Here is a 19,892-nt window from a genome sequence, read left to right on the forward strand (position 1 = left end):
ACCAGTTAAGTGTAGCCTTCACCTTGAACTGACTATCTGTGGCTTAAAGGAACATGTTGCCTTGGATCGGACGAGTTGGTCTATAAAAAGCATTTGTAACCGTTTGTTATAAAATGCATATGGTTAGAAAGATGTTTTAAAAGTAGAATACAATGATCCGCACCAATTTGCCTCGAAATTGCGTGGTTTTCCTGTTACTTTGCCATTTATGGGAGTCAAAACTTTGACTCCCATAAATGGCCGACCGTGTTGGTCGACGATGTAAAAGGAAAACCGTGCAATTTCGAGGCATGTTTGTGTGGATCATTGTATTCTACTTTTACAACATCTTTCTACTCATGTGTATTTTATAACGAACGGTCACAAACGCTTTTCAAAGACCAACTGGACCGATCCAAGGCAATGTGTTCCTTTAAAGCAATTATACACTTTCGGAGCAGAAAACTAACTAACTTACAGGGTTTTCAGAAGGTAATGGTGAAATATTATTCCATGAAATGCTTGACTTTTTGAGAAATTATTAAAACAATTATCAATTCTCGATATCGAGAATTACTGATTTATTTTAAACACATGTCATGACATGGCGAAACGTGCAGAAACAAGTGTGGGTTTTCCTGTTATTTTCTCCCGACTCCGATGACCGATTGAGCCTAAGTTGTCACAGGTTTGTTATTTCATATATAAGTTGTGATACACGAAGTGTGGGCCTTTGGACATTACTTTTTTACCGAAAGTGTCTAATGGCTTTAATGATGTTAGGCGATCTCTCATGAAAAAACATTTATGTTGGCAATTCTACGAAAGGAAATTAAAGTGAAAAACTGACAATGATCACCAGGATCAGGGAAGGAAGGCTTTAATCTCAAACCCTGGAAACCTACCTGTTTAATTTAATGTGATGTTAGGCAATCTCTCTTAAAAAAAATATATATGTTGGCAATTTTACGAAAGGAAAATTAAAGTGAAAAACTGACAATGATCACAACGATCAGGGAAGGAAGGCTTTAATTTCAAATCCTGGAAATCTACCTGTTTAATTTACATTCATCGACATTTATCATATGAATCAGTGAACTACCCTTCCAAACGCCAAACTTGTTGGTTCTTCTTGCACCAAATGAATCTCATGCTGTACCATTCGTCTCTTGCTGATTTTAGGGAGTTCCAGGAGGAATTGGACCCTCAGGACCTAAAGGTGAAAAGGGTCATGTGGTGGTGGTACCATGTCAACTGGAAATGAAGGGAGCCAAAGGCGAGGTCGGTGAAAAGGGAGATTTTGGTACGTAGCCGCTTAAGAGATATCAAGGTTCGAGACTGAGACATGGATGGTGTTAGCTCTATACAGTGGTGGGCCAGTCAATAAGCCATTTCGTATTAGATTTGAATATTGTCTGGGACAATGAAGTTACCACGTAAATTTGAATTCATGAGATAGCATGAAATTTTTGCCTTGATAAAAAACAGGATTACCAACCCAATTTCCACGTGATTTTCAGGATAAGCAGACAACAGCTGAATACCAGTAACAAGCAACATGCAACAAGTGGAAATTTGGTTGGTAATCCTGCTTTTATCAAGGAAGATATTTAATGCTAAGCAAATTTTAGTGCTTAGCAGCTCTATGAAATTGGGCCCTGGTATTTTACTGCGGAAGAAATTAAAGATCTAATGCCTAAATTGTGTGCAAAAAAACTAATTATATTCCCTTATTGATAAATCCATTTAGGTGAACCTGGACAGAATGGTTTGAATGGACTCAAGGGTGATCGTGGAACCAGAGGTTTCACCGGTGTCCCAGGTCCTCCTGGTGAGAATGGTGAACAGGGCGAGCCAGGTGTTAAGGGTGATCGTGGTCTGCCTGGAGATTCTGGACTACAAGGACCACTCGGACCTAAAGGAGATTTAGGTAAGGTTCATCAGGCCTGTGAAATCTCCGCTTTATTGTTTCACTGTTCGTGATGGGACTTATGGCTTACCAGTGGTTGTCACTGAATAGCCCATCCAGTTGAAATAAGAAGTACATGAATAATAAATACATAAGTATTGATCCATAATCTACCACTGTTAATTCTTTTCCCTAACTTGTACCTTCTTAATATTACTCAGATATTTAAAGGAACGTTACAGAATTGGTAAGAAACAAAAATCGTGAAGATCACAGATTTACATAAAACTTACACGGTCTAATGATGATGATTGTTGAAAACATCCCTTGAAATATTTCTGTCTGAAATGTCATATTTGATGAGAAATAAATAATCTAACTTCGCGTTTGGAGTTTATCGCTCAGTGGGAGTTTTGTTCATTTTTAGTTCCGCATCAATGCAATGAAAAAGTTTTTCACTATTTTCTGGTGACCCAGATGGCCGATCGATCTCAAATTTCTACAGGTTTGTCAGTTTATGTATATGGTGGATTACACAAAGTGCTTACACTGCCAGCAACTGTTTTGATAGCAAAAACCAATTCTGTAATGTTCCTTTTAATCACAACCCAATCTAAATATTTTGAATGATATTATGAAGACCTTGCTTGTCTAGTTTTAAATCAGAATTGAAACATATTAGATTATACAATTTATTTATTAGATAATATCAAGCAAAAAAGTTTACACGAAAAATGTACTACAAAAAAACTGACAAAAGCTGAAATATTTTTTCAACTCTTTTTTAACACCTAATGTTTGTTTTTTGTTTTCAGGAAGGAACGGTGTCCCAGGATCACCAGGTGTTATAGGTCTTCCAGGAAATCCAGGTCAGTTTCTTACTTCTATCACATTTAAGAGATTTTTTTCATATTAATAAGTCTCCTGATGCCGACTTCAGAGCAAACTAGTCAAAACGTTGAGACCAATCCAAGAACTGACTCCGCGGTAGTGCAGTTAATAACGATCCTATAAGCTAAAGTAGTAGTTAAAAAGCAGAACAGTTCCTTTCAGAACTAAGAAGTCCTGAACATCCTATAAATCTACTCCGGGGTAGTAGAATAAAGAAAGACAGTTTTCTAAGAACAAACTCTACCTGGCAAGTAGATACACACGTGGTGTTACCACAAACCAAATATGTATTGATACGATATAGAAGAGTTTGCGGTAACACCATCTAATAACAATCTCTAAATGAGTTGGGGTGGTTCTGAAAAGAACCGTTGGGTTAACTCGACGTTTCGATCAGTATGCTCTGATCGTCTTCTGGAGAATGCTGGACTCTGATGCTGCATGCTGCTTAAGTACTAGGCGGTGGATCAGCGGTGATGCACGAAGGCGGGAAATGTAGGCGGGAAGTGAACTCGATGATGCGTGGTGAAACCTGTTGTGGAGCCTTGGGGGTTGTGTGGGGGGTGTGTGCTCACTGAACCGTGTCAGTAGGAACAAGCACAGGGGACAGTGAGGGTGTGGGGCCTAGGTGACTGAGGGTATAGATGACCCAAAGCAGTCTAATAGTTGGGGCCTAGGGGGTGACCGTGGATATCTCCACCATGCAAAGTTTCAAATCCTACTTATGTATTGATACCTCGCCATGCAATGCATCAAATTCTATATAATCATAAGTTCCTTCTTCATGTGCATCTTTAAGGAAGGGTATAACTTTGGTAATTACCCCCCAAAAATTAATGACCATAAAACTTACTTTGTGAAAAGCACTGCAGCTGTTGATATTGTATACAATTTTGAGGAATAATTCCCTACAAAAGGAATTTGGTTTTAGAAAGAGAGGGATTCAAAAACAGTTCAATCTGAGAAACGCTTCCGCATGAATTATCTCAGATTGTGTACTCCAATAATGGATTGCTCTTCCTGTGTGGACATGACCGCTCCTTTCTTTGACAATATTTCATAAATGCAATCCCTTTTGAAATAAGAAAGTGTTATTTTTTTATGTCTACATTTATATAGAACTAAAAAAATCAAATAGATCAAAAACCAAGATTCGTGAAATCGGTGGCTTAATTGTTCAGCATGAGACATTCAATAAATGATGTTATTATTACTTGTGTATTAGGATCTAAGGGTGCTCTAGGACCCATGGGTATCCCAGGCACTCCGGGAGAAGATGGTGCTGATGGTGAGAACGGAGAAAGAGGTTTCCCAGGTGTGCGTGGTGAGAAAGGTACACCAGGCCGACCTGGTCAAGCTCTCGTTGGACCCAAGGGAAGCTCTGGCCTACCTGGTATTCAAGGACGTCCTGGTGAGTCTTTTTTCTTCAGCTGCGCCACAAAATTTGTACAACAGAATTCAATTGTCTTCTCAAAACTTATCTTATGTCGCAGGTTTTCAAGGACCAATTTTACTGTGTCGGTTTTCTTTTGTTTGTGTTTGTTTTTACTGCGCCTTAAACACCCAGCAGGGTATATATGTGCGCATAGCAAGTCTTCATTATTATTATTATTTTTATTCATCAAGGATGGTTTCAAAGATTCTGATATTTCTGTTAATTCTGAAGGGTTATTAATTTCATAACATGCTCATCAAACCTTTTTAGATTCGTTTCAAAAGAAATTCTTGAGGGGCCAGGTGGCAGGGCATTTGCTACAGCTGCATGCTTCAGGGCATTACGCGATGTTCCGTTACATTCCTTACGGACTTTGAAGGGGGGGGGGTGGGTAACCCTGTTTCAGCCCCAGGTGTAGGTGGCAATATGCCCCTGGTGAGAGTTAAGTGTAGCCCTCACCTTTAAGTGGCTGTTTGTGGCCTTTTTATTTAAAGGAACACGTTGCCTTGGATCGGACGAGTTGGTCTTTGAAAAGCCTTTGCAACCGTTTTTTATAAAATGCATATGGGTAGAAAGCTGTTGTAAAAGTAGAATACAATGATCCACACAAACATGCCTCGAAATTGCGTGGTTTTCCTTCTACCTCGTCGACTAACACGTCAGCCATTTATGGGGGTCAAAATTTTGACTCCCATAAATGGCCGACCATGTTAGTTCGCACAGTACAAGGAAACCACGCAATTTCGAGGCAAACTTGTGTGGATCATTGTATTCTACTTTCAAAACATCTTTCCAACCATATGCATTTTATAAAAAACGGTTACAAACGCTTTTGTTTTGACCAACTCGTCCGATCCAAGGCAACGTGTTCCTTTAAGGTGATTGCTCCTTAAACAAACCTTAAATTTAGTGTTGTTAATTTAGTGTCTGTAGTACGTGTACATTGGAAACTTTTACTTGGTCAGAGTGTAATGAGTTGAACAATGTTCGCCACTATCAGGTCCTGCTGGCAATGATGGTTTACCGGGACTGGAAGGCCGACAAGGTGAACCAGGAATGAAGGGAGAGAGAGGTCTAGTAGGACCTGAAGGCCCAACGCCTGTAGTTCTACCAGGACAACCTGGTTCTCCAGTAAGTAACAGGGGTCAACTAATACGATATATTTGTAATGATCACCTGTTTCATGTTCAAGCATTACAGGTTTTGACGCAAGAACAAATGAGGTTCACACAACTGATATGATCTTTCTTAAGTTTCCAGAACAAAGGAATGTCCAAAGAGCTGAACTTTTTATGTCGTCCACACAGTGTTTTTTGTTACAGTTGTATTATAAAGAATATAATGTTTCTTGAGTTTCCAGAACTTTTTTTTCAAAACATCTTTCTAATCATATGTATTTTATAACAAATGGTTTTATACACTTTTCATAGACCAACTTGATCGATCCAAGGCAAGGTGTCCCATTAAGATCAGTGGCTCTTCGGGAAAACAGTGACAATTTGTAAACCTGTGCTAGGATTAATTATTTTACTATTAATTCACAATTCAGGGTCTACCCGGAATCGATGGCCCACTTGGTGAGAAGGGTGATTCAGGTCCATCGGGACCTCGTGGTCTGCCAGGCAGACCTGGCTCAAGAGGATCTCCTGGAGATAATGGTGAAGACGGCGGGGCGGGACCAATCGGACCCAAAGGAATTCAAGGACAGAAGGGAGAACCAGGTAAAAACTAGCAAGAATAAAGTGAAGAAGTATAATTTAAGTGGAGATAGAACAGAATAGAACAGCAGTTTATTTGCAACCTCAATATAATGTAGTTGGATAGAATGAACTTGAATACCAAATAAAAATTGCTGACAAATTTTTTTAAAACTACAATGCAAAAGATGTAGCTGTACCTTTTCACAAACATTGAGAAAAAAGGTGCTTAATGAAACAATGGAAAATCTACTGGTACAAAAGTTTAAAAAAGCACAATGGGCGTGGAATATACAACCAGCGATTGTTATTAAGAGCAAAATGGTACAATGAGATTTCTAAATATAGCATCAAGAAAAATCAGTCAAAAAAAACAGAGTCTATAGTGACAAGTAGAGTTGAGATTAGTTATATGAAAGTTCTGGAATTTTTTTTAGGAGTAAGCTTTCTATCAATCATTCAAGTACACAGGGTCTTGGAGTAAATTGTCTTGTATTTTGTTCTCATCTCATCTTCCTATACTGTGCAGAAACCTCCTCTGGAGTATTCTCGCACATTGGTTGAGGTGCAAACTAGCAGGTGTAGACATAAACTCAAGGCATAACAAGATACACATACTGTGCAAGTTAAAGCACTGTACTGATATGGCAAAGTTCTGTACTGACAACCAAAGTTCTGTACCGATATGGCATATCAAATAATAATAATAATAATAATAATTTTTTCTTCTTCATTTTTTCTCTGCATTTTTTGGTTACCTTGTAATGCGCAGTTGAGTATATTTATATAGGTAACTGCGCAATACAAATGTCCATTTATTTATTACTATTATTTCTTTTTGTCTACGTTTACAGCTGCAGCCGTAGATATGGGTCTCATGAAGGGAGCTAAGGGAGATATAGGGCCCCAAGGACCCAGAGGAACCGACGGAGAGCCTGGGCAAGACGGATCCCGTGGATTGAACGGACCGAGAGGACCCAAGGGAGATAAGGGTGATGAGGGACCTAATGGAAGCCCAGGATTCACCGGAAGGCCGGGAGGTGAAGGACCCAAAGGAAACAAAGGTAGGTAACTTCCAGGGAGGTCTTTGGGTTGAAGTTATATACCTTGACATCACCAAACAGCAGGCTTGCCTGTAGGCAGCGCACAGGATTGGCCAATGAACAACCTCCCTTTGACCTCTTCACGGCGCCCTTCTCAATCATGTTTTAGACCTCAATCGAAAATACCCTGTGTATATGCGATAGGAATGGATGCTGGTCTAGCTAGCAATCAAAGTTTGATCGCTCGCTAGACCAGCATGCACCTCATTCAACAGGAAGCGCTGATGGGTATTTGTGAAAAGGTCTATCAGTCAAGGTCTAATGTTTTTCGACAAACAAAAAGTTTCCAATATGATTTGCTCTCAATACACCTTTTATAGATTGCATGACTTGTCTGCTTCATATCTCAAGAATCGTCATTGTCAGACTCTCTTATTTGAATCTTTATTTGTGTAATGAATGGCTTCATATATTTTATTGTTTTATGATTTGTGTTGCACACAGAGACTCCTGCATTATACACTTTATAAATGCCTTATAATTATTATTGTATTGTGCTACAGTGTAATTCTTATATTTGTATTATTGTATGCATTGCAATTGTTTTCCAGTTGACACTCATAATATTTGCTTTATTGATGATTTAATGATGATTGGTTATGAATCTTTCATATTGTCTCTTTCCTGCTCCTGGTTTAATATTTTACTGGGAGCAGTATTTTTGTCATACCTGTTGCAATTTGTATGTTCTGGCCTGGTCTGGTCAAAGTCTGATATAATGTTGAATGTGTTGTATATATCGATCGTTATTGCATTTATGATTTATTTGTTTGATTTTTAACGCTATGAGCTAGTGCAACATTTTGTCTTTACATTTTTCAATTTTTAAGATCTTTTAACTGTTAGTTTTAACTTGTTAGCAGAATAACCAGTTCACTATTTCTAAAGCTTTATCACTAGTTCATATTGCATAATGAATAGGGGGGCTTTTCAACACTAAACAAGCCCACTGGACCAGTTTTAGAGAGTTTGGACTGCAATAGTTAAGTGTTTTAAGTAGTATTTTGGCAGCAGACCATTGTGGGAGTACACTGATGTTGAGATGTTTTATAACAAATATTAACATTGTGTATTTTAGGTCATAAATGATTGTTCTAGATGTAATTGAATACTATTAATAGGTTGTTTGATAATGAGTCATATTGGTCAAATCCTTAAAGGCAGTGGACACTATTGGTAATTACTCAACATAATTATCACCATAAAACCTGTCTTGATTACGAGTAATGTGGAGAGGTTGATGGTTTAAAACATTGTGAGAAACAGCTCCCTCTGAAGTGACGTAGTTTTCGAGAAAGAAGTAATTTTCCACGAATTTGATTTCGAGACCTCAAGTTTAGAATTTGAGGTCTCGAAATCAACCATCAGAAAGCACACAACTTCGTGTGACAAGGGTGTTTTTTCTTTCATTATTATCTCGCAAATTCACCGACCGATTGAGCTCAAATTTTCACAGGTTTGTTATTTTATGCATATGTTGAGATACACCAAATAAGAAGACTGGTCTTTGACAATTACCAATAGTGTCCACTGTCTTTAGATATAAATTGTACAAAATATCGATAGGCCTACAATAATACTTGCCAATACTCAGTATCAGTAGCTCACAGCTTATTAACGTACTTTGATTACTTATACAATTCTGGTTCATTAATTATTATCAAACATTAAACTTGAAACAGGTGGCCCATTAAGGCCAAAATCGCTTCAAAGTATAAACATTTTGACCATCTTGGGCTTGCAGGTTTCGCCGGTACTCCTGGTCCGCGTGGATTCCCCGGAGAGCCTGGACAGGATGGTTTGCAAGGCCCACCGGTCCTTACCGGCTACTTCATCACAAGACATAGTCAGACCTCACAGGTTCCTGCCTGTCCGGGTGGAACGACCCGTATGTGGGAAGGCTACAGTTTGCTTTACGTTCAGGGCAACGAGAAGGCTCATGGACAAGACTTGGGTAAGCAAAATAAATGTCCATACTGCAATTGACTAATTCAGTAGGGGCCAGCGGCCAGTTTCAAAGCTGTTAGGCAAAACAACTGCTCAGCACATTTCTCTGCTAAGCAAAATTTGAGTGGGGTATCAAACAAGTCAATGAATATTTTTTTGGATAATGAATTGCACAAACCAAGAAGTTGTGTTTCAGTATAAATTAGATGACAATACTTATTCTAGTCATTGTCAAATCAGTGGTTAGCTTGGTAGGCTTTTAACCCATAACTTTGTGATTGCAAGTCTTGCAGTCTATAACCACTGGACCACAGTTAACTAAGATTCTGAATGACTTTTTATCGTTGAAACAAATTGACAGGGAGTGCCGGCAGTTGCTTGAGACGCTTCAGCACCATGCCATTCATGTTCTGCAACATCAACAACATCTGCCACGTGGCCTCACGTAATGACTACTCCTACTGGCTGTCCACACCAGAGCAGATGCCCATGGACATGGCTCCGTTCGGTGGTGATGTCCTGCAGCCCTTCATTAGTCGCTGTTCGGTGTGCGAAGCGCCCTCGCATGTCATCGCTGTGCACAGTCAGTCGCTGAATGTACCCTCTTGCCCGCAGGGATGGCAGGGAATGTGGATAGGCTACAGTTTTATGATGGTAAGTGGTTTCCTTTTTACAATGTTACCAAACAAATTAACTGACTTTACCCCAGTGCAAATTTCCATAAATTCTGCCTTTGGAAAAATGCTTTTTTTTTCTCAGTTTTTTTTTTTTTAACATAACTGTTAACGATTAAAAACAATCACAGAAATTTAAAGTATTGGACTCAACTTATAAAAAAACACACTAATCCTCAAATACAATACAATAAATATACAGATTTTATACATGATCAGTACCATAAAAATATACCTCAAAACTACAATTACTTCTTTAATGACGAATACTTGACTGCATAATGTGCCACCGCACCTTGTAAACCATTACACGCTGCTTTCAAGGAACAGGTCTCATACTTCAAATCGTAGCTCCACATACCTTGCATGAAAATAACTGTGCGCTTTGATACAGCCTTTTAGGGTTGTGAAAAGCGCTATATAAGAACTGAGGATTATTAATACTTTTGGTTTCTTCTTTACAGCACACCGGAGCTGGAGCAGAAGGTTCCGGCCAGGCTCTCTCCTCGCCCGGCTCCTGCCTAGAAGACTTCCGTTCCTCCCCCTTCATTGAATGCCACGGTGACGGCCGCTGCAACTACTACGCCACCACCTACAGCTTCTGGCTGACCACGGTCGACTCTGACGACGAGTTCAGCTCCCCAACGTCCGAAACCCTCAAAGCTGGTGCCCTGCTAACCCGCATCAGTAGGTGCCAAGTCTGCATGCGCGGCAGTAGATAAACTTTAGTCACAAACCAGGTATACACAATCTTATTTTAAGTCAGTTATTATACAAAAAAAGAAGAAAGTGCCGATTATACCGCAATTAGCGAAGACCAGCATAAACTGCCGAATTATTTTTGTAAAAAACAAAACAAATCGAAAACCGGTGATACAAGTGCCTTAGATAATGTAGTCCGCTAAATTCCTCGTAAAAATTAATGCAAAGTCTTCCTGATGTCATCATGATCATTAAACATAGTCATGGATCATCTTAAGCGATTGCCGGCTGGTATTTTAACAAAAATGACACAAAGTTCATATTTTGAAAATTAATATTTTTAAATTTTCCAACATACCACAACTCATTATTATAAATAATTGTTGCTCCTTTAACTTGTACATAATGGTTATTATGCTAAAAATGTAGCGAAAACCATTCGTTGTGATTTTTTTAATCCATTTATTCGTAATAAAAAAATAGTGCATGCATTGCTTTAGAGGATTCAAACACAACATGTCTTAAATAATCACAGTTTGTTATGTTTATATGTACGATCACAAACAGCAATTTTCACTCTTTTTAAAACAAGTAATTTGAATAACTGTTGTAGATGAATTATTACCATTGTTATTTTTTTAGTGTGGAATAAAAAAAAAAGATGAGCTAGTTATCTTGTGTTATATTTAAAGGAAAATAATAAACAATGTAAAATTGCTTTTTTTTTAAACGTTTTTTTTATTATAGCTGATTTTGAATTTTTCTGTAAATGCCTTTCATCGATAACCTGGTGCTCGTAGGGTGTTAACCTATTGTAACTTTTTTTTCTTCCTTATTTTATTTTACAAAAATAATAATATAGTAGTTTTAGATCTTGTGAGATTTAATGTGATTAATATATAAGGTGGTCTTTTTTATAAAGTAGTATTAACTCCAGAATGCTGCAACATGTTTTTGGTGGACTCGATTTTGGTTCAATAAAAACAAGAACTTAACAATGTTCTCGGAATCTTTCTGACTTGAACTTTGATACAAAAATTTGTATAAGCCAATACCTCAACTTTGATGGGTGATAAATAATCAACAAGAACGCGGAAACTGCAACAACTTTCGAGTTTAATATAAACAACTTTTGATGTAAGACATGGCGCAGGTGTCTGCTGCTTAATTTATTATTGAAACCATCGCAGCTCCCTGGGGAATACTACAGCATGTGCTGCTAGGGCATTAGGCTCAATCAACCACAAGAACCATTTTTGCCCTCATAGGTACCAAATTACCCATGGGTGAAGAGAAGCAATTATCGTTAATAAGTGTCTTGCTGAAAGACACATGTCATGGCCAGGATTCGAACCCACATTCTGAAGACCATAGCCACCCAAATTCACTCTGGTGTGCTAGACCGCTAAGTCATAAAACGCCTGTATAAACATACAGATAATGGCTGTTTTCACACAAAATTTAACCTCCGTTTCTTTCGCAAGAAAATAAGAAAATAAACGGTTTGTAATTTTTCTCTTCTACGATCAACGTAATATTGAATGCATGTGTACATCTATTATTTTGACATTTCAACTCCCCGGTAGTTTTTTTTCGATGCATTTCGTTTTAAAAATCCAGTAAACTTTTAGAAAACTCCATTTTAGGTCATCTACTGTTGGACCAAACATTATTACAACCCTTGAAACCAATACAGAAATAGTCGTACAAAACAAAACAAAAAACTCATGAAAGTTGCCTTCTAGTAGGGTATCTCGAAACCCACGTTATTACCTTTAGCTCGTATTTTTCTACTTGTTTGTGAACGCAAACGATACATGGAATATTTTTGGGAATATTTCGCAGTAATGTGGTCTGATAAGACTAAGGAGTTCACACCCAAATTGTTGGTATCACTTCTCTAGGTTAAGTTAGGTTATTAAATTCGTTTTGTATTTACTTGACAAACAGAAATAAACACACATTACTCCTGAACCGTGTTGTGTACATGTATTTCTTAGAAAAATTGTCCTTAAAAACTGTTATTTAAAAACTAAACTCCCTCGGCGTTTGCGTTTTCACGATGCTATGTTTTCGCTCAGTTTCGGTACCCTAGGGAAAAAAAAAAAAAAAACGATCCATATGGGAATTCTAGAGACTGGGGTACTCCACAAGGAAAGTGTGAGTACAAAGTCTTTGGGAAAACTGTTAAGTGCGGGGACAAATGAAAGAACTACAGAATGCCCCACAGTGATGTACTTTTGTGAGTCAACACAACGCCTACAAAATTCAAACTGATTTGTACTGCATTTGTACTGCATTGATTTAACTGCATTGTGCGAAATTCACGTTTCAATGTGGAGCACAATACCAACGAATCGCTTTTAAATTTTCTTCAATTAAGAAGTTTGTTTTATACATTGATACTTTGGTTTAAGGTTCGGTAATTACTGTGAAAACTCATCCTTTTGGATCGGCCTCATGAACTACAGGCTCTATGCTGGGTTTTTATTAATCGCAATACCAAGAATGATCAAAACGTGTCTCGACATTCAACGAATGTAGAAAAATATTCCCCATCATGTACAAATCCATGCTCGTATTCTGGTTCAGTTTCTGTCATTTAATCATTGTAAATTTTGAGCTACAGTTTTGGAATAAATTTGCATACATAACTAATAATTCTTACATAAAATGAGTTTTTTTTTTTGTTAGTATTGTTTGAAGCTTTGCATGGTGTGGAGAAAAAAAAGAAGAAACTATAAATAAATAGTAAACGTGCGGGAACCATGTGTAAATCTCTTAGGGTGAGTGTTGGCTCTGAAAAGAGCCGGTTTGGTCTCGACGTTTCGAGCAGTATACTCTGCTCGTCTTCAGGAGAACGTGTTTTTTTTGTGTTGGCTTGTAACCTTGCATGACCATTCTTTGGTTGTTTTATAGATAAATGTCATTTTCAGGGTCGAGAGTGGAAGGAAATCTGTCGCCATGATGAGCCTTCATTCAAAAAATTGTGAAAGTCGAGCCCAAAGCTTGAGTGTTGATGGACTGGTCCCCTGTGTTTATCCACAGAGGTAAACATAATAGGCTTACTTGCTTTTCAGCCCACCAGTGATTTCATTTGATACAATGAAGTCATTGGATAAACGTGCAGTGACGTAAGCTTTCAGTATCTGTGTTGTGATTGGTCCGATGTGACGTTTGGCACTCCAGGCACTGCACTTTCTCAATGTAGATGACAGGTGATTATGGGCAAGGTTTGAGGCCACTCTCTGGCGTAATTCACGAGCCTCGAAGTATGACGTCACATGTTCAGACCAAATTGATGATTAATATGTATAAGTATGTTCAGTGACGCCACCCCAACACTGTCCATGTAAAATGGCGAGAAATAAATCCATGTGTGTCCATTTAAAGGCAATGCAAACCCTTATATTAAAGGGACATGTTGCCTTGGATCGCGAGTTGGTCCATGGAAAGCGTTTGAAAACCATATGATTGGAAAAAAAATTAAAAGTAGAATATAATGATCCACAAAAAAAAAGCCTCAACATTGCACGGTTTTTATTCCTTATACGTCGTGAACTCAACACGGCATGCCATTTTGTGGAATCAAATTTCACAAAATAGCCGACCGTGTTAAGCCCGGTTCATACTTCCTGCGAATGCGAATGCGAAGCGAATCTTGACGTCACAAATTCGCAACGGGCAATTCGCAGCAGTTGCCCTCTCAACTCCCTTGCGATAATCGCTGCGAAAGGAGGGTGTGACGTCAAATTCACGTAAAATTCGCTTCGTATTCGCATTCGCAGGAAGTATGAACCGGGCTTAAGTTCGCAAAACTAAAAGGAAAACCACTCAACTTCGAGGCATTTATATTGATTGACTTTTGTATGTAGTAGCGCCCTCTAGTGGGACTTAGTCAGTGTTTTGGAGGTATATAATCATGACAATCATATGTCTAAAGGTTTAAATGAATAACTAAATAAATAAACGGCAAAAGTCTGGAGATGAAAATAACTTCACGATTTGTTCAGATATTTTATGTCCTTTTAACCTTCCGTACCGCAACCTACCACGGCCAAGTGCACATGTGGGAAAAGTTTTTTTTTTTTTTCAAGATGGCCACCATGTGTTAGATTGCCGCCATAATAGACCCTGCAACCCGGGATTTTGGCAACCGGTCTTGGAAAACTATGGAGAGCCATAAATGCAATTCTAAACAAATATCCACAGTTTGTATAGCAACAACAATATTGGCGTTCACATATATAGTTTTTTGTGGAGTGGATTTTCTTGACTCCCAAAAATAGATTTCGTTAAAACAAGTTGATTTTTATTTGTTTTTTTATTTACAAATAAAAATGAAAATCGTTTCGGCGTCCAAAATCGGAGCAGGCAGGGACGAGCGACATGCTATTTATTTTACTCTGCCCTAATATGCAGCTTAGCTATTTACAGAGTGACTCAAAACCATCAAGAAAATACCTTAAAATACCACAATCGAATGAAGAAAGATATACCACACACACACACACAAACACACAAATCTATTTATATATTTAGCCAGTCTTTTGTTTACACGATTACCGAGTTTGCCGAGTTTGTGAATGCCGAGTTTTGCTAGGTGCCAACTGTGCTGGTACCGAGTGTGTAAGGTGGCGAGTTTGCAAGGTGCCGAAATCGCCTGTTTAAACACAGTCCTTGAGCTTTGAATCTGTTATCTACAGTCGGGTCAAAGAGTTGTACCATCGACGTAGTTTATTTCTGCCTCCATGGTTGTATATTATAGATATATATATATATAGACCAACTTATTATACCGGAGGCATAAATGAAAAAATGGCACCGTCCGTGTTTTCAACCACTGTAGTGCTTTGTTTTTGCTTCATTTTGGTACCACAAGACACAAATGCGGTATCCCCGACTTCAGACAAGTACAAGTTTCTCTACTTTCCCTTCGGTTCGACCGGCAGCCATTTCATGACTTTAAGCCAATCGGCAAAAGTTTTGGTTCGACTGGGCCACCATGTTACCTTCTTATCCTCAAACGGTGCACCAAAACGGCAGCGGGCAGACGACGCGGATTTGTTCTCGCACGTCGTCTTCAAAACACGCTACACCAAGACTGACGAAATGAACGCAGCAAACGAATTATCCCGCACCACGCTGAGAGGTGAAAGCAGAAATGGTTTCTTTATATTCAACTCGATTTACGACTCCGTTGTCTACGGAAACCCTCCTATAGTCGATGTATTTTTAGGACAATGTGACGACTTGCTCTCGGACGACCTCGCCATCGCGAAGCTGAGATCGGAGGAGTTTGACATGCTGGTCGGCGATTCCGGTCAAATTTGCAATCCGTTATTGGCTCAGAAACTGGACATACCTTTTGTCCTGTGCAGTAATTTACCAATAATACCAGCCGAATACAGACTGTAGTAAGTATAATATAATAATAATAACAACAGTTCTTATATAGCGCATTTCACAATAACTGTATCAATGCGCCTTTCATTAGTGCCCTGTTTACAGGGCCAATAACATCCCTTTTAATATCTCTCAGCTCCCTTGGGAGTATACAACCCGAGGACAGTTTATATCGCTCCAAAGGCTTTTTCAACCCAACCTAACCCAACCCTCAACCTCAACCAGGTACCCATTTATACCCCTGGGTGGAGAGAAGCAATTATATGAAAGTGTCTTGCTCAAGGACACAAGTGTCACAACCGGGATTCGAACTCACACTCTGGTGACTTAGCACCAGAACTTGAATTCGAGGCTCTTAACCACAATTTTGTTTAGTAAATGCGCTACTTTAAGCAGTGCGACATTTATGTATGTTAGGCCTAAATGTAGTTAGCCTTTTGTCAAGGCCTTCGTAGACTTGATTCAAGTTCAAATCATTTGAGATTCCTTTAATTCTCGGCCCCATCGACTAACACCAGAAAACTCCCCCAACCTGTGCCTCACCGCGGGATAGGGACTGGACAATCCCGCAGTTTCCTGATATGTAAAATTATTTACTTATTTATTTGTAAACATTGCTGCGTGATACGTGTTATCCAATCAAACGCTTTCAAAAAGAAGACTCGTTCATTTGTTATTTGGGGAATGTGGGGGATTAAGGATTGAAATTCATTTTGGAATAATCAATTAATGAAAAAAAAAAAACACCGAGTGTCCATTTGAATTCAAGGTATTAATACCTTGTCACATACATTTTTGGTCCGTATTGTTTGCAAAATTTAAACTTCGAATATTTGGGAAGTGCAGTCTAACGACTTGTATAGTACCCAAACACCCTTGCCTGCTGATATGAGTTGATGAACAACTTTCCTGATCAATATGATCTGGAAACTGGTCACCCCTCGGGTCCGAAATCCGGATGAAGGCTGACCCGGGTCAATTCTGATCCGAAAGTTGTTGGAGCGTCATGCATTTCAAAGAACTCAGTATACTTTTGTCGCTATCAGAGAAGGTATTTGTCCGGTGTTTATTGCAGTTTGTGGCTTCTGACTGACCACACTACCCTTTAAAACTACCCTTTAATACTTTTCACTTAAGCGGTGCTCAAGCGCTCTGAGTATTTTATTTGTAGCAGTGTAAGACTAGGGTGTCTCTGGTAAATCTTACGGCTAGTAACAAAAACAATTATTACAGACATTGAAAACGTAAACTTAATTTACACCCCTTAAAAAAAAAAACCCAAATCCCAAACAAACTTAAGAAGCCATGCATGTAGTACGTTGAAACGTTGAAACGTATCTTGTTTTCCCTCCTTGAAGTTACGGAGTCCCAGCAGATCCATCATACATCCCAGAGTATACCACAAGATACACCAACGAAATGACCTTCTTTCAACGGGTCCATAATGTCTTAAGCTACGGCGTGCAGGACTTTCTTCTACGCCAATATCTGGAAATGTATTATCCACTGAAAGTCAAACACAACATCAAGCCTGAGATGAGTATGCTGGATTCTCAGCGCCAAGCTGAGATAATGTTCGTCAATGGGAATTATCCACTGGAGACGGCCCGCCCACTTAACCCCAACACAGTTTTCATCAACCCCGTTGTTGGGTTACCAAGTAACCAAGTGGTAGGTTTTCAAGATCTGCAAAAATGGCCCTTTTCGAAACCGCAGATTCGGATTTGGATTCGGCTTCAGGCTCCGTTTTTTCGTCTGAATCCCTGATGAGCGAGTACACAAAGCAAGCGCAATGTTGTCGAAACAACCGCGGGGCTTTAGCTAGCCTGCGCCGAAATTCGAGCTGAAGCCGTGGATTCGAAAGGGCCATAAGGCGGTGACGTCTTGCCAAAATCTCTTTGTAAACAGTGTTTAGAGTTTTAACACATTTCTTCTAAGCATAAAGTTTTGTACCTACTTTTCCCACATGTTCACCCAAACAAGGTTACTGGCTAAAGTACAAAGTCACATGTACAACCGGGGGGGGGGGGGGGAGGGGGTATCCTGCTTGTTTCAGACATCATTCTCTGCTTTAAAAAAAAAAGGAAAGAGATGGAAAAAGCGTATTTTCGGAACGGTATTAGGACACCCTGAACTTGAAGTTTGTTTCATTGTTTCACAAATTTCCTCTCAAAGGTTAACGAAGATGTGGCTGACTTTTTGGAAACGGCACCGGCTGGTTTTGTTATCTGCTCATTCGGAAGCTACTTCGCTGTCATGGAACGAGACACGTTACAGATGTTTGCTGATGGGTTTGCTCTGCTACCGTACCGGGTGCTGTGGCAGACCAACGGAGACATGTCTAACATCAAACTAGCAGACAATGTCAAGATCGTTAAATGGGTGCCACTTGCGCAGATCATGAGTAAGTGGATTTTTATAAACTCCCGGATCGGAATTATCCCGGATACTGTGTTCCAAAGTGGGTCAGACCATTTTCGAGTCAGGCTGAACCAGAAAGTGGTAAAACAAATTGAATCGTTGACACAATTAGGGTCCTTTTCACACAGATTCCGGTCAAAATGACCCTGATGGGTCAGGCCTGCTCACAGAACCCGGGTCAGGATCAACTGTGACCCGGATGTTTTAATCTCTGATTGTGTTCCACTTTGACCCAATTCAGGGTCATTTGATTCCGGTAATAATGACCCAGATATTGGTCAGGCCTCGCAGAAGTGTGAAGTCTCCATCATAGTAAATAGCATCTTTTTACTTTGTATGCGTTGATATTTAGCACTTAGTGGCAGGAAAAGAAAAGAAGATTTTCTGAATGATGTTGTTATTTCTTAAAACTCAAATCATAGTAATATAAACCGGGTCTCAAGTTGCATCATTGAAACATTTGACATCGATTTGACATTATTTTACGTTTTCGCAGCATGACAACTTACGTCAGTTATTGCGATTTTGTTAAAAATGTACGTTAATAGTTTGACTTGTCACTATAATGCAGAACACACGAACGCCAAAGCAATTGTGCCTCACGTTAGTCTTTTAGACTTCGGGGAAATGACATTTTATTATTTTGCTACATGAACACTGGTTGTTACACGTTAATGGTTTGACTTGCCTCTTTATGCAGACCACACGAACGCCAAAGCAATTGTGTCTCACGGTGGAATTAATAGCGTCGTGGAGGCAACGTTGGCGGCGCTTCCAGTTGTTGGGATACCTCTCATGGTTGATCAATTCCCGAACATAGACAAAGTGGTTGCTTATGGTTTTGGCATCGCCCTGGAGTTCAACGAAGTCACACCACAAACATTGAGTTCAGCCATCACAACAGTTGTGGAGAAACCAAGGTAAATATTAAACTTGTGATGAGTCGATCGGCTTCACATGTATGTATTATAAAGACGGCAAGCGGCTCATTGGTAGACTTGACACCAAGTCCTTTCAGGTCTGAATATTGAGTGCGAAATTACCTCTTTCTCAAAAACTATACAGAGGGAGCCGTCCCTCACAGTGTTTTACACTTTCAACAGCTTTTTGTTGCTTGTTACAAGTAACTTTTTACGCTAACAATGATATTTTGAGTAATAACCACTAGTGTAGCGTGCCTTAAAGTCTTTCTTTATATTCTTCATCTCTCAGATTTCGCGAGAGGGCGCTACACGCATCCAGGATTTTGAGTGACCTGACGTCATTTGCGCTCCCAGCTGAGACGCAAGCTCATTGGATCTTACACGTGACCAAGTTTGGAGGCGACCATCTCCGTCCTCCAATCAATGATAGTTATTTCAGTAATCTACTTGACGTCTATTTGTTCCTTGTTTTGATTCTAGCTTTGATCTTAGGTTTCAATGTTTGTTTGTTGTATTTCTGTTGCGTCCGAAGATGTACGCGCAATGAACAATCAGGAAAACATAAAAAAGAGTGAACTCTATTTCTGTTTGGACTTGTGGTCCCATATAGCAATGTGTGCTTCGCACTGTCCCTTTACAGCCGGTGTTTTCCCGAGACCAATCGGAAACAAATTCACACGCCTTGTGTTTATCGTTGTACAAAGGTAAAAACAAATTTACATCTTCTTTTTATTACCGATTCAATTATTACATAATACTAACACAATTAAGTTAGTTACATTTAATGACTTAAAGACAATGGACA

The 19,892-nt window shown here is 39.2% G+C and overlaps 2 protein-coding genes across 2 annotated transcripts in view; both read left to right on the top strand.

The window, feature by feature from the left end:
- Nucleotides 1-12,311, top strand: part of LOC139944767 (uncharacterized) — a 53,636-nt gene extending 41,325 nt beyond the window's left edge. The window contains exons 30-39 of the mRNA XM_071941872.1: nt 1,162-1,282; nt 1,730-1,909; nt 2,704-2,757; nt 4,005-4,190; nt 5,215-5,345; nt 5,764-5,935; nt 6,766-6,975; nt 8,759-8,968; nt 9,323-9,615; nt 10,100-12,311. Of these exons, the coding sequence (XP_071797973.1) occupies nt 1,162-1,282; nt 1,730-1,909; nt 2,704-2,757; nt 4,005-4,190; nt 5,215-5,345; nt 5,764-5,935; nt 6,766-6,975; nt 8,759-8,968; nt 9,323-9,615; nt 10,100-10,357 (1,815 nt within the window). The 3' untranslated portion in view covers nt 10,358-12,311. The remainder of the gene's footprint in view (nt 1-1,161; nt 1,283-1,729; nt 1,910-2,703; nt 2,758-4,004; nt 4,191-5,214; nt 5,346-5,763; nt 5,936-6,765; nt 6,976-8,758; nt 8,969-9,322; nt 9,616-10,099) is intronic.
- Nucleotides 12,312-15,172: 2,861 nt separating this feature from the next.
- Nucleotides 15,173-19,679, top strand: LOC139945410 (2-hydroxyacylsphingosine 1-beta-galactosyltransferase-like). The gene is made up of 5 exons (XM_071942761.1): nt 15,173-15,754; nt 17,102-17,414; nt 17,919-18,147; nt 18,865-19,084; nt 19,377-19,679. Exons 1-5 carry the CDS (start codon nt 15,297-15,299, stop codon nt 19,660-19,662), a joined length of 1,506 nt encoding a protein of 501 aa, XP_071798862.1. The 5' UTR covers nt 15,173-15,296; the 3' UTR covers nt 19,663-19,679.
- The last annotated feature ends 213 nt before the right edge of the window (nt 19,680-19,892 follow it).

The sequence above is a fragment of the Asterias amurensis genome, chromosome 12 (genome assembly GCF_032118995.1).
Source record: "Asterias amurensis chromosome 12, ASM3211899v1".
In the NCBI taxonomy this organism is placed as follows: domain Eukaryota; kingdom Metazoa; phylum Echinodermata; class Asteroidea; order Forcipulatida; family Asteriidae; genus Asterias; species Asterias amurensis.

What these genes read in the sequence shown, in the direction of transcription:
- LOC139945410 (XM_071942761.1), top strand. Translation starts at nt 15,297, where the DNA reads ATGACTTTAAGCCAATCGGCAAAAGTTTTGGTTCGACTGGGCCACCAT. An exon ending in GGTTACCAAGTAACCAAGTG is followed by an intron (nt 17,415 to 17,918) that starts GTAGGTTTTCAA and finishes TTCCTCTCAAAG; the next exon opens with GTTAACGAAGATGTGGCTGA. An exon ending in ACAGTTGTGGAGAAACCAAG is followed by an intron (nt 19,085 to 19,376) that starts GTAAATATTAAA and finishes TTCATCTCTCAG; the next exon opens with ATTTCGCGAGAGGGCGCTAC.